Source organism: Stegostoma tigrinum, chromosome 17, assembly GCF_030684315.1.
Source record: "Stegostoma tigrinum isolate sSteTig4 chromosome 17, sSteTig4.hap1, whole genome shotgun sequence".
Classification (NCBI taxonomy): domain Eukaryota; kingdom Metazoa; phylum Chordata; class Chondrichthyes; order Orectolobiformes; family Stegostomatidae; genus Stegostoma; species Stegostoma tigrinum.
In genome coordinates, this window is record NC_081370.1 from 58,481,915 (window position 1) to 58,497,405 (window position 15,491).

Below are 15,491 nucleotides of genomic sequence, written 5' to 3' on the forward strand. Positions count from 1 at the left end.
CCGGATTTTAATATTCCAAGAATAGTGATAGGAGGGTGCATTAATGAAGGTTCACAGTAAGATTGCTCTAAAGTGAAGCGAAATTGAAAGAACCTATCTAGATACTGATCATAGGTATCTACCTTAAGACCTCCTGCCTCAATGTATTTCAAAAAGAAGGGATCATGGTTGTGGAGAGATAGTAGGAACTGCAGATACTGCAGAATCTGAGATAATGAGGTGTAGAGCTGGACGAACAGCGCAGGCCAAGCAGCATCAGAGAAGCAGGCAGGCTGACGTTTCAGGCCTAGACCCTTCTTCAGAAATGAAGAGTCCAGAAGAAGGGTTTCAGCCGAAGGCGTCGGCTTTCCTGCTCGGCCTGCTGTGTTCTTCCAGCTCTGTACCTGGTTGTCTCTGTTGATGATAACCAAACAAAAACTGCTTTGATTGCACCTGGGCCAGTTAAATACAGATGCACCTGAAGAATCTGGAGGTAATTCTTCGCCTGCCCTCACCTCAGGTTTCACTGGAATGCTACAGACTCAGTTCCTTTGACCAAAAATCTAATTTTTTTGAGAATGCTTCATAGTCAAATTAATTCAGAATCCTTACTGTTCTGATCATATACACAGACAATTGAGGTTTAGCTGACAGAGTCATACAGCATTGAAACAGGCCATTCAGTCCAACCAGTCCATGCTAACCATAATCCAAAACTAAACTAGTGCCATCTGCCTGCGCTGGGCCCATATCCCTCCAAAACTTTCCCATTCACGTACTTATCAAAATGTCTTTTAAAAGTTGTTACTAGGCTACAACAACCACTTTCTCTGGGAGTTCATTCCACATACAAATCACTCCGTGTTAAAAAAAAATTGCCCCTCGTGTCTTTTTTCAAATCTTTCTCCTCTCACCTTAAAATAAGGAAATCGTGATAAAGTCAGGCATTAGGGTGTAGTGAGACACAAAGTGCCAGAAAAGATCAATGGACCTTTGAAAGAATTAAAATTCGCTGTTCAATCTCCCATTCCTTCTGATCTGCATTCATTTATTTAAATTGGAAATAGAGGCGCCTTATGTCAGCTCAAATAGTTGTGGCATCCAAGCAAGCACAGACAGAAAAAACACAAACAGAAAGCAGCTTTTGTTTGAATACTTCAAAAACAAAACACGCAAACAACAGCGAGGAGACACACAGAGAGGTAGGACCAGCTAGACATCAGGTAAGCGCAGAATGCAGAACTCAGTTAGGAACTAATTCCCCTCATTACATGAGATTGACAGACAATGAGTTCGGGAACAGGTTTGTGAAATGAAAATGAACGTTTGACAAACACCAACATTGAGAAGTGTCATCCAATTCCCCACAAGGAACCAGGTGCTCTTAATACTGAAGAAACATGCTTTCATTATTTTCTCTCAAAATATCAAATCATACTTCTAATTTGATACAGTGCATAAATTACAACAGTTTTGCATATGTAATACTGTCTTTTATCTCTGACCTTAAGCAGATGGTAACCATCTGTAGAGGTACCAGCAGCAGTCTTCCTACAAAGTAGCAGCTGTTTCGATAGGACAATATCATCATCAATTTTCTTTGTAACTGACAGCTGAGCTGGCACAATTTGGAACAGACTCCAGCAAGATATCTGTTGTTCTGATGCAATTTTTAAGTTGTAGATTATTGTTATTGCTTATTTGCCCTGTTCTGACTCCTCTGCAAGAGACAAGAGCAGCAAATGTTTCTGTAATATTTCTATTGTCTGTGGGGCTTCCAGAACAAGGCTGCATGTAAATAACAGCTAACATGGTGTGGAGCTGGATGAACACAGCAGGCAAAGCAGCATCATAGGAGCAGGAAAGCTGACATTTTGGGTCTAGACCCTTTTTCAGAAATGAGCTTTCCTGCTCCTATGATGCTGCTTGGCCTGCTTTGTTCATCCAGCTCTATACCTTTTTATCTCAGATTCTCCAGCATCTGCAGTTCCTACTATCTCTGTAAATAACAGTTGTTGTGATGAATATTATCATCGATTTTCCTTCTCATGGGCAGTGCAAGTCCCTTGTTAGCAGCAGATTTCAGGTAGATACACATTGTGCTTGATTAGTTTAGTTTGGGATTGCGGTCGACATGGACACTTTGAATCGAAGGCTAGTTTCTGTGCTGTATGACTCCATAATCATTGTTGAGATTAAAGGGCCACGACTGCAACATCAAAAGGGATCACCATTTCAGAGAGAGAGACGAGGAACAATCGCCTTACTCAGAGGGTTATGAACCTGTGGAACCTGCAGCTCCAGGAGAACTGTGAGCACTCAGTCATTGAGCAGCTTCAAGGTTGGGAATGAGTGATGTTTTGACTAAAAGTAGACTGGGATCAAGGGAGAGAATGGAGTTGAAGTTGAAAACCAGGCAAGATCATATTGATTGATGGAGAATGTACATGCAAATTATCTTGCCCTGCTCCAGTATCTTTTACTCTTATTTTGAACCCTATAGAAAACTCTGCATGAGATTTATGTGCAAACTGTTTCCATAATAATGTCAAATGCCATTCTGACAGAGGAAAGAACCTGGAGGCTAATGGCATAGTCACATTGAAAGCGTCAGGAAATACAGAGGGGGTATCTCACAACAAGCAGAGTTCTGTTGTTAGGAGCTGAAGGGCATATTCTGACTAAGACACCTGCCCAGCTTTTCTGTAAGCAATGTGCTGCAATCTTTACATTCGCACATTATCGCAAATGGGGCATTGCTTCTGTATCAAACCCAAGGCAAATGCAGCAAGGATGTTCTCGATGACAGAGGGGTCCAGAACCAGGGTTCACAGTCTTAGGATACAGAATAGACCATTGAGGACTGACGTGAGAGAAATTTCTTCACGCAGAGAGTGGGGAACCCCTGGAATTGTTTGTCACAGAAATTGATTGAGGCCAAAACATTGAACATTTTGAAGAGGGAGTTAGATACAGTTCTTAGGGCTAAAGTGATCAAGGGATATGGGAAGAAAGTGGGAAACAGGGCACTGAATCAGATGATCTGCCACAATTATAATGAATGGCTGGATGGCCTACTCCTGTTCCTGCTTCCAAGGAATCCACTTCTGAAAGTTCAGTACTCCCTCTGTATAAAGTTTTGACTTAGATCATATATCAAACTTTCTTTAATAGGGTATGAGCCAATAACTCTCTGACTCCAAGGCAAGAATGAGACTAAATGAATGCAGTCAAAACTCTATCAACTGAAATATAATTAACAACAAAATGCTCAGCTTAGCTCTATTCATGGAAGTGTCCATAACAACATGGTTTTAGAGCTGGGCACACAGCTTATACAGATACCAGACCAATGCTGTTTCATTAAAGGTACAAAACAAAATATGTTAAACAATTCTATTTGAGAAGACATCCATAGCCAGAGGACTGCATGGTAACTTCAGCCAATTCAGGGGGTTGGTTCAGTTGGCTGGATGGCTGGTTTGTAATGCAAAGTAATGCCAATATTGTGAGTTCAATTCCTATCCCAGCTGAAGTACCTTTAAGGTCCTGCCTTCTGCCCTTTGCCTGAGGTGTGGTGACTCTCAGGATAAACTCATCACCAGTTGTCTCTCTCCATGTCTGTATTGAGAGAGTAGTCCTTGATCCTCTGGGACTATGGCAGCTTTACCAAACAAATTCTCTAAAGGGGAGTGCACACAAAAAGTATTTCATTGTCTGGTGGCCTCTGAATCATGGCAATGCTCTTGGAAATGACCATCGTTCTGTCCCCCACCACTTGTCCCCATCAAATTCAGCATCATTCATGAACATGTATGGATAATACAAAAAAAAAGTATCTTGGCAATATTGATCATTAACAGCACGCAGTTAGTTGCCTGCCCTGATTCCCATCTCTTTCACTCCTCTCTCATGCATTTAGGGAAAGCTCTATTTGGGTTTGATTTAGATGACTGCATTCAGTTCTGGACTCCCCACCTCAGCAGCGAGGTACTGACTGAGACAGAGCTGTGCAGGTTCACCAGATCAATACCAAAGAGGATTTCAAAATCAGATGCACTGAGAAGACTTGTATTCCCTTAAGGGTGAAAGACCAAGGGATGGATGAAAGGATTTGACAAGGTGAACAGAGAAACAGCTTCCTCTGGTGGGAAAGTCCAACACAAGGGGCATAAATTTTAAAATTACTACAGGGAATCTCCCAGGAATACCAAGAACTCCTCTACAATAAGCTGAGACATTGACACAGGAGTGAAAAGAAGAGGAATGAATACATTTCTGCTTCATTTATGCATAGGGTGTGAGTGTCACTGGCTGCACCAGCTTTTATTGCCCATCCTGGGCAGCACGGGGGCTCAGTGGTTGGCACTGCAGCCTCACAGCACCAGGGACCCGGGTTCCACTCCAGCCTTGGGTAACTGTGTGTGGAGTTTGCACATTCTCCCCGTGTCTGCGTGGCCTTCCTCCAGGTGCTCCAGTTTCCTCCCACAGTCCAAAGATGCGCAGGCTAGGTGGATCAGCCATGCTAAATTGCCTGTAGTGTTCAGGGGTGTGTGGGTTATAGGGCAATGGGTCTGGGTGGAATGGTCCAATGGCCAGTGTGGACTTGTTGGGCCGAAGGTCCTGTTTCCACACTGTAGGGAATCTAATCTAATCCTTAGTTGTCCAGAGGGCAGTTAAAAGTCAACAATATCACTGCAGGTCTGGAGTATCCAGGCCAGGATTTCACTCCTCGAATGGATGTTCATGACCCTGGTTGACTTTGCTAACTATTATATGTTGTTTCATGGTCATTAGACTGGATTTGTGTTGAATTCAAATTATACCATCTATTAGACCCACATCCCCAGAACATGAGTCCTAGCATTCTGGGCTATCTCGGTAACATTACCACTACAAACACCTTTTCCCCTCAAGCTCAGGAAACTTTAAGTCAAGGGCATTAGATTATAAAGCTGTGCAAAATTAATGCAAGATTTAAATTAGATTTCATCTATCTGAAAGACAGAACAGGTTTGAGAGGCTGAATGGCCTCTTCATGTGCTCTCTCAAGCCTGTTGACCTACAAGAGGTTCCAATTCCACACATGGCATTCTCAAGTTTTTAATTAGCACTTTGGAAAACATACTGAAGGGCAGTCAACATTAAAATAGGCCCGAAACGTCAGCTTTTGTGCTCCTGAGATGCTGCTTGGCCTGCTGTGTTCATCCAGCCTCACATTTTATTATCTTGGAATCTCCAGCATCTGCAGTTCCCATCATCTCTAAAGACAACTTTCTGTTTGATTGAAGAATCATCAATTGTCAAGCCTGTACAAAATGGGTCACCATTGGGTATTGTGATTGTATGTCACATTTTGTCACCTATTCTTCATTGGGCCTCTGAAACCTTTTCTTAAAGCAGCTATTCATTGAACAGTTGATGTTTCCAGACAATTCTCGACAATAGCCAGACCATTTTCCTTCAAAATATGAACCAAACCGGCAGAGTGCCAGTGAAGATAACTAGATTTGAAATAAACACATTGTTGTCTGTACCAACAAAAGCAAAGCATATAAAGGCTGGCAGCACCTGGTAACATTTTCAATTTTTGTTTCAAAGTTATCAACACGCGCCCATGATATACATATTGTCTGAGTACAATTTCACATCACATGGATTCAAGTCAAGAGTAGGGACTAACATTGAAGTGATTCTGTGAAAAGCTGCTATCTCATTGGGTCGTTCTGGCAATTAGTTTGGAGTCGGTGGCGTAGTGGTAATGTCTCTGGGCTCATCATCCAATGTCCCAGTCTAACACTATGAGAACATGGGTTCAAATCCCATTCTGGCAACTAGAGAAATCTAAATTCAGTTAATGAAAACCTGAAATTGAAAGACAGTGACTATCACGTTATTACCATCAAATGTTGTAAAAATTGAAGTTCATTAATACATGCGACTCCACACCTCTGAAATACAAAGAGAGCAAAGAACAAACAAAATTACAGCACAGGAACAGGCCCTTTGGCCCTCCAAGCCTGCGCCGATTGAGATCCTCTGTCTAACCTGTCATCTATTTTCTAACGGTCTGTGTCCATTTGCTCCCTGCCCATCCATGTCTCTGTCCAGATATATCTTAAAAAGGCGCTAACGTGTCTGCATCTGCTACCTCCGCTGGCAACGCATTCCAGGCACACACCACCCTCTGCGTAAAGAACTTTCCACGCATATCTCCCTTAAACTTTCCTCCTCTCACTTTGAACTCATGACCCCTATAAGTCCCCCACTCTGGGAAAAAGCTTCTTGTTATCCACCTTTTCTATACCCTCATGGTTTTGTAGACCTCAATCAGGTCTCCCCTCAATCTCCGTCTTTCTAATGAAAATAATCCTAGCTACTCAACCTTTCTTCATAGCTAGTACCCTCCATACCAGGCAACATCCTGGTGAACATCCTCTACACCCTCTCCAAAGCGTCCACATCCTTCTGGTAATGTGGCGACCAGAACTACACACAGTACTCCAAATGTGGCCGAACCAAAGTCCTATACAACTGCAACATGACCTGCCAACTCTTGTACTCAATACCCTGTCCGATGAAGGAAAACATGCCGTATGCCTTCTTGACCACCCTATAGACTGCGTTGTCACCTTCAGGGATCAATGGACCTGAACACCCAGATCTCTCTTCATCAATTTTCCCCAGGCCTTTTCCATTTACTGTATATTTCGCCCTTGAATTTGATCTTTCAAAATACATCACCTTGCATTTGCCCGGATTGAAATCCATCTGCCATTTACCTGCCCAACTCTCCAGTCTATCTATATTCTGCTGTAATCTCTGGTAGTCCCCTTCACTATCTGCTACTCCACCAATCTTAGTGTCATATGGAAACTTGCTGATCAGACCACCTACACTTTCCTCCAAATCATTTACATATATCACAAACAACAACGGTCCCAGCACAGATCCCTGTGGAACACCACTGGTCACAGGTCTCCAATTTGAGAAACCCCCTTCCACTACTACTCTCTGAAGGTGGCTGAGCAAGCCACTTCTCTCAATGATGGGTAACAAAATATTACCCTTGCCAGTGCAATCTACACCTTGTGATAAAATAAATGACTGGGAAAATGGCCAAGTGCATACTGGAGAAAGAATGAGAATGAATTATTGACAGAATGAGGTATAAGGTGGCAGGAGGTTCAGTAGAACAGAAAAAAAAATTACCTAAGGCTTGTTGGGCTGAATAGCGTGCTTTTATGTTTTAAAATTCTGCACAGTTCTGTGATAAAGTGATTGTTGGGCTCACAGAACCTCTGAACAGCTCTTGGTCAGATTGCCAGGAAGATCACTTATGAAGTCATCTATGCAGGAGTTTCACAGGGTAATGTCCGAAACCCAGCCATCTTCAAATAACTTCTCTCCATTATAAGGTCAGAAGTGGGGATATTCACGGATGATTGCACAATCTCCAGCACCATTTGTGACTCCTCAGATTCTGAAGCAGTCCATGTTCATATGCAACAAGATCTGGACAACCTCCAGGCTTGGACTGACAAGTGACAAGTAGCATTTAAGCCTTAGAAGTGGCAGAGAATTATCATAAAAGACAACGTAGCCATTTCCCCTTACATTACATTGCTATCCTCCATCACAACACATCACTGCTGTTTGGAGCCTTAACTGAACAAGCCAAACAAATACTGTGGCTATGACGACAGGTCAGATGCTGGGATTTCGATGGCAAGTAATTCACAACCAAGGAAGTGTTGTGGAATAGTGAGAGGCCATTTGGCCCATCATGAGGGCACCAGGTCTATTAGCTGGTGTCAATCTCCTGCTTTAACCCCATAATCCTGCTCACTGTTTCTATCCAAATATCATTCAAGCCATCTTGTATACATTGACTCCTCAAAGCCTGATCATCATTTACAAGGCTCAAGTCAGAAAAGTGATGGAATACTCCCTATTTGCCTGGCCGAGTGCAAAGGAACCCAGGTGTGCGTCTTCATTAGTCACTAAAAACTAGCATATAGATGCAATCAACAACTTACAAGCTAATGGTATGTTAGCTTTTATCACGAGTGTATTTGAGTACAGAAGTACAGCAACAGCAGGAGAGAAAGTTTTCAGGCTCTTGGGCCATCTGCTTCTATCATCACATCCTTTGTTTAATATTTTTTCAAGTTCACCTTATGTCCGTTTGGCAGTTTTGCGTAAGGAAGGCAGCACCGAGAGGTTGCGACAGCGGAGATCGTGGCGAGAACCCAGCCAGTCCTCATGGCTGCGTCCTGGTGGGTCACTCGACCTGGCTGCTTCAGCGATGGCTTTGAAGATGAGGTAGGTCCAGGCCTGGGATTCCAATGGCCAGCCTTGGAGCCCTTTTTGGTGGCTTTGGCGGTGGATTTAATCAGCATTAGTCTGTGACTACATGCAGTTTTTCTTCAGCACCGTGGGGGTCCGAGTCTCCAGGATTCCACTGGGGGGCGGCGGCGGGGGGGTGGAATCTGGTTTGTAAGTCCAGAGCTGTGTTTGTTAGTTAGTTAATCATACTATTGTGGAAGAGTTGTTATTCTGAACTTTTTATCTCTGTTTTTCTAATTATTTACTACGATTTTGTACTTTTGAAGGTGTGTAATACTGGACTTTTTCCTTATTTATTTCTCTATGTTTTTCCTTGAGAATTTGTATTCAAGAATCTGTCCCTAAGTACCCTTGTGTCTAAGATGGTATTATTAGTGGCAACTTGTAAACTGAGATAACAAGGTGTAGAGCTGGATGAACGCAGCAGGCCAAGCAGCATCAGAGGAGCAGGAAAGCTGTTGTTTCAGGCCTAGACCCTCTGGAGGGTCATCCAGCTCTACACCTTGTTATCTCGGATTCTCCAGCATCTGCAGTTCCTACTATCTTTGATGCAACTTGTAAACTTTCCCCTGTACTCATGTGAGGACATGTGACAATAAAGCTAATTCATAAAAGTAAAGTCTTGCTTCAATTGTAAAGTCCTCGGCTGGGACTGGACCTCGACTACTGTGTACTGTTTTGTCACTTACTTCAGGAAGGATATACAGCCCATAGAGAAAGTGGAAGGTCACCAGACTGATGACTGGGATGCAGGGATTATCTATGATGACCTAGTAAGGGCCGGTATGCTCTGAAATTTAGAGACTCAGATGTGGCCGTCTCACAGAAACTTAGAAAAAAATCTTCGAAACCTCAACTGGATCAATACAGAAAGGATGTTTCCCTAGCTTTGGATCTAGGACCAGGGGATAGTTTCAAAAGAAAAGACAAGCTATTTCAGATGAATACGAGGAGAAACTTTCTCACAGAAGCTGGCGAAACTTTGGAATTCTGTACTCAGAGGGTGGTAAAATCTCAAGTGTTAACTTCCAGAGGGAAATTGCTCAATTTTTATTGACTGATGACATGAGGGATGTGAAGATTGTAATGGGAATATCATGCATATGATGTAGATGATCAGTCAATGACAAAATGAATGTTGCAGCATGTTTGAGGGGCTGAGTAGCCTTTTCCTGCTCCTATTATCCAACAACGTTCAAGGAGCAAAATACCATCCAGGTGAAAACAGCCTAGCAATCTTCAACATTCACTCCCTCCACCATCAGTGGACAAGGGTAGCAATGTGTACCGTCTACAAGACACACAGCAACAACTCACCAAAGCTCCTTCAATAGCACCTTCCAAACCCATGATACCCCACCTGAAAAGGATAAGAGGTGGACATGCTGGTGTTGGATTTGGGTGGACAAAGTCAGAAGTCACACAACACCAGGTTATCGTCCAACAGGTTTGTTTGAACCTGACAAAATAGCAGTGCTCCGCAAATTCATGATTTCAAAATAAACCTGTTGGACTATAACCTGGTGTTGTGTGACTTCTGACTTTGAAAAGGGACAATAACAGCAAAAAAGATGGGAACACCACCTCCAAGTTCCCCTCCAAGGCTCAACTATCCTGACTTGGAACTACTGTCACAGATACTTCACAGTCGCTAGGTAAAAATCCTAGAGCTAACAGCACAGTGGATGTATGTACACCATGAGGACTGTTGTAAATGTACCTTTCCTTTAAGAGGGTTCATCTTTAAAGGGTGAAAAGTGCCACACACACACCATGCTGTGACCCTGTCTGCCGGTCTGTAAGCTGCTATGCTGAAATTAGTTGGTTTTCTGTATTGTATGCGTCATAACTGGGAATGTGTTTTAAATAAACCAATACACAAAATTAAACAATCCCTAAATGAGCATTCACTATTAAACTATTCTGATTAACAAGGTAACAACCTCCTTATCAACAGCAATTTGGGATGAGCAATAAATATTGACTAGTCATCGACACACACATCCACCTGACTAATTGAAGGAAGTAAGAGAAAAATTGATTAATCCCACTCCAAAATTATTTTGTAGGTTAAGCAATCATTTAGCGATGCAAGGAGAAACTTGCAAGATTTGTAACCACAGTCACATCTTCCTTTGCAAGGCCAGTTGTCATGGACACACAGCCTCACAGCAATATACTGCAAGGAAAAAAAAACACAGGAATCCAAATGGGAAACAGGGCAGAAGTATGATTAATTCTAAAATGTTATAAGTAGTGTTTCAGAAAATAGGTCAAGCGACCTGTTCAAGCCGTCGTCAATTGCTATTATTGGAAGTTGACAGCATCAGGTACATTACAATAGTAGTTATGGCACTGAGCTAGCAACTTCAGGGTAGAAAGTTTAAACCATACCAGGGCAAGTGGGAAAATTCAACTCATTACACCTGTCTGGTTGTGACTAGCCGGTGCTTCATTGCAACTAGCTAAGTGAGTACATAAGGTCTTTTAAGGAGAAAATGCCACCCATCCTTTGTATGATCTGTCCTACAACATATTTGTCATAAGTGACATCCAGCGTACTGTGAAAAAGGTAAACTTTCCCTCTTCATGCTTGTCAACCTGAACACAACCCTTAAGGTGGGTAACCATTACCATCCTCCTTCAAAACCTCTCTCGTCATGGGATGGAACTGCTCTCAATTGGATCAAGTCTTCACTATCCAATAGCAGCCACTGTATCATTTATAAACATAAACACTAGGAGCAGAAGTAGGCAATTCAACCAATGAGGCTGCACCACCATTTAACCCGATTGTGGCTGATCTCATCTCGGCTTTGCTGTCTCCTTTAATCATTCATGGAGGAGTGTGTCGCTGGCTCGGCAGCATTTATTATCCATCACTAATTGCCCAGTGGGCAATTATGAGTCAACCACATTGCTGTGGGTCTGGAGTCACACGTAGGCCAGGCCAGTTAAGGATGACAGTTTCCTTCCCTAAAGGACCAGGCGTCGTTCCGACAATCTGCAATGGATTTACAGTCATCATCAGACTCTTAATTCCAGCTATTTAGTGAATTCAAATTCCACCAGCTGCCATGGTGGGATCTGAACTCAGGTCCACAGAACATCACCTGAGTTTCTGAATTAACAGTCCAGCAATGATACCACTAGGCCATTGCCTCCCCTTAACCCTTTAATCCATTCCTAATTCCATCTTCTCTTTAATTTTTATTCAGTACCCACTGCATTGTGCCACAGTGAATCCCACAGATCCAAAACTGTTTAAGAGAAGTAATTCCTCCTTATTGTAGTCACAGTGGCTTCTGCTCCATCACCATGACATGAGCTGGTCTCCATGAGAATCTTTCTTGGCCACCTCCACCCCAACTTCTACTTCTCATCTACATGTTGCCCTTTGGAGGGCACTAGCTATGAAGAGAGGTTGAGTAGATTAGAATTGTTTACATTAGAAAGACGGAGGTTGAGGGGGCACCTGATTGAGGTCCACAAAATCATGAGAGGTATAGACAGTGGGGATATCAAGAAGCTTTTCCCCCCAGAGTGGAGGACTCGATTATTAGGGGTCACGATTTCAAAGTGAGAGGGGAAAAGTGCGAGGGAGATATGTGTGGAAAGTTCTTTAGGCAGAGGGTGCTGGGTGCCTGGAATGTGTTGCCAGTGGAGAGGTAGAGACGAGCACAAGAGCATCATTTAAGATGTATCTAGACAAATACACGAGTGGACAGGGAGCAGAGGGATACAGATCCTTGGAAAATAGGCAACAGGTTTAGATAGAGGATCTGGGTTGGCGCAGGCTTGGGGGGCCGAAGGGCCTGTTCCTGTGCTGTAATTTTCTTTGTTCTAACACTAAAAAGGATCAGCTAGAAATGCAGCATCAAAATTCAGCTAATCACACTTCCCCATCATTTTCAACTCCATCCTTGCTAAAGTTATTATAAAACAAAAGAACTATAGATGGTGGAGATCTGAAACAAACACACTGAAAGCTGAAGAAACGCAAAAGGTCTGGCAGCATGTGTGGAGATGGAAGCAGACTTAACATTGAGTTTGATAATGACTCTTCTTCAAGCCACTGTTCTGACAAAGGGTCACAGGGCTCGAAACATTATCTATATGATTTTCCATGCACAGATGCTGGCATATACCGAGTTTCTCCAGCCACTTTGTTACGATTTATCTGCTGGTTTATCCAATGCACAGTATTAAGCAGAAATTTTCTTCAATTAAATAATAGGACGATCAAAGTAATTATCTTCAGTCCCTACAAATTCTAATGCTTCTTCATCAACTTGACTGTTGCAAAAATTTGGCATCATATTTGACTCCAAAATTAGTTTTTGATCACATATCCTCATCATTATTAAAGGTGAGCTATTCCCATTTCTAACATCCACCAACACTGTCCCTGCATTAGAAAATCTGCAGTTGAAACCTTTACCCATTGCTTTGTTACCTCCAGATTGGACTGCTATAAAACACCTCAGCCAACCTCCCATATCAATCCTTCGTAAACTTTGGGTCATCCAAAAGACATTCACTCATTTCCCACTTTGCTCACTCAGTGGTTCGCGATAATGCAAGAGTTAGTTTTTAATTTTCATCTTTGCTTTGAAATTCATCCATGCTTGCGCTGCTCAAGATCTCTTAAATCCCCTCCAACTGCATCACCCCCAGGGTTACATGAACATCCATAATTTTCACTTTTGAATCACCCTGATTTTAAACACTCTACTATTTGTGGTTTTGTCTAGACCCTAAACAACAGAACTTTCTCCCTACAAGTGTCTCTCTACCTCGCTCTCCTCTTCTACAACGCTCCTTAAAATTTACATCTTTGGCCAAGTTATTGGACACATGCCTTAATCTCTCTATATGTGGTTGAGTGTCAAACTTTGTCTAGTCCCATGAAGCATCTGAAACAAGGAAAAGAGGTACAAGAGTAGGCCATTCAGCCCTTCAAGCCTGCTCCACCATTCTAAATGATCATGGCTGATCATCTAACTCAGTATGCTGTCCCGCTTTCTCCCCATATCCTTTGATCCATTGCCTGAGAATAATACCCAAGTATACTTGGGTATTATTCTCAGGGAATGGAAATTATAGAAATTGGAAATTATAGAAATGCAACTTGTTTCATTTGCTTTGGCCCAAACAAGCTTCTATCAATCACACAACACCTTTAGACTCATCTATAAGCAGTCCCTAACATTGGAAGGCTATCACACAATCCTTCCCAGGTAAGAAAATGAGGCTGTTGTAAAATTTCATTGTCTAGTGGATTTTCTACAACGCCTTTTTGTGCTTCAAAATATGGACATATTCCACTTTGTTTATTACATGATTTCAAAGCATGCAACACCAACAACAGTTAAGAAACTTGACATGATCCAGGACAAAGCAGCCCACATCCACAAACATTGACACCCTCCACCAGTGACACCTAATAGCAGCAGTATGTATCAATTACAAGATGCACTGCCCAAATTCACCTACAACACCTTCGCTACCCATGACCATCTAATGGAGATGCCAGTGTTGGACTGAGTGGACAGGGTCAAAAACCACATGACACCAGGTTGTAGTCCAACAAGTTTATTTGAAAACGCCCGAAGAAGGAGCTGAGCTTCAAAAGCTTGCATTTTCAAATAAACCTGTTGGACTACAAAATGGTGTCATGTGATTTTTAACAATGACTATTGAGAAGGATAAGGGAAGCAGATACATGGAAGCACCACCATTTGCGAGTTCTCCTTCAAGCCACTCACCATCCTGATTTAGAAACCTATCACTGTTCCTTCACTGTCATTGGGGCAAAATCCCAGACGTCTCTCCTTAGCAGTCCTGTGGGTTTACCCAAACTAAATGGACTGCAGCAGTTCAAGATGACAGCTCACCACCACCTTCTTGATGGCAATTAGTGATGGACATTAAATGCTGGCCCAGCTGGCAATGCCCACATCACCCAAATGCATTTTATAAAAATCCTTCTTTGATTAGGGCAGCTTGGTGCCTCAGTGGTTAGCACTGCTACTTCACAGCACCAGGAACCCGAGTTCAATTCCAGCCCTTGGTGATGGTCTGAGTGGAGTTTGCACATTCTCTCCGTGTCTGCATGGGTTTCTTCCTCCAGTTGAAAGATGTGCAGGTTAGGTGAGTCGGCCATGCTAAATTGCCTGTAGCTTTCAGGGATGTGCAGGCTAGGTGGGTTAGCCGTGGAAAATGCAGGGTTAAGGGGATAGGGTGGGATGCTTTTTGGAGGATTGCTGTGGACTTGATGGGCCAAATGGTCTGCTTTCACACTGTCAGGGAATTTTAATAATCACAGAATCCTATGTGGTACATATGCCAAAGCATCTACTTGCAGTCGGTTTTTCAGCTTAGTAAAACAGCAATTTCAAAATGACCCAGACAGAAACAGCTGTCCTGTTGCACATTTCTAAGATGCTTCTATTGTTGATTCAGTGGTGCTCCATCCAGACAGCTCACACCCAGTAGCTGATGAAACGCAGCACTGAAATACAAGATCAGAGTAACGTGCTTTCTCGCCAACAGAAATCCTTGGCAGGAGTGTACACACTTCCCACACTGCCTCCCCCACCTCATCAGCATTTTCTATTTTTGAACGCACCAAGTTTAAAAGAGACATGGGAAAGCAATTGCACAATATTGAAAACAAATAATTTACCAACTGTCTCGCTGTTGTAAAACACAGGGAAAAGTAATGACACCAGATAAATTGTTTCTGTTCCAGAACTCATTTCTCAATTTCCAATTACATTATTTTGGATGAAAATACTTCTGTTGATTGCTCAAATGGTAAACAGACTCTTAAACCGAGAGAACAGCCACATGAATATTTGCAATAATTGCCATGAAATATTATGACACGTGGAACAAACATAGCTTTAAATCAACCAGTTATCAAGAACACCACAGGGTAATGCTAGTATTTTAATACATTTTACTACTGCATTATAATTGAGATGTGTAAGTAGACAGTAGAATGTCACTGTAAGGTAGTGGTTCAGCTCAGTTAAATGAGTTTGGATCTTATTGCCTACCTTGAATAGTCCATGTCTATGGCTTCGTTGACCAAGCCATAAACTGATTCCTGGCTTGAGATGGGTCTGCGGAGGATCAATGATGCGTTCATAAATCCT

The 15,491-nt window shown here is 42.5% G+C and overlaps 1 protein-coding gene across 6 annotated transcripts in view; it reads right to left on the reverse strand.

Moving 5' to 3' along the window:
• Positions 1 to 15,491, reverse strand: part of LOC125459556 (protein kinase C-binding protein NELL1-like) — an 858,388-nt gene that overhangs the window by 772,612 nt on the left and 70,285 nt on the right. For all 6 annotated transcript variants that reach the window (XM_059652179.1, XM_059652176.1, XM_059652181.1 and 3 more), the window contains one exon: positions 15,393 to 15,489. In XM_059652179.1, the coding sequence (XP_059508162.1) occupies positions 15,393 to 15,489 (97 nt within the window). The remainder of the gene's footprint in view (positions 1 to 15,392; positions 15,490 to 15,491) is intronic.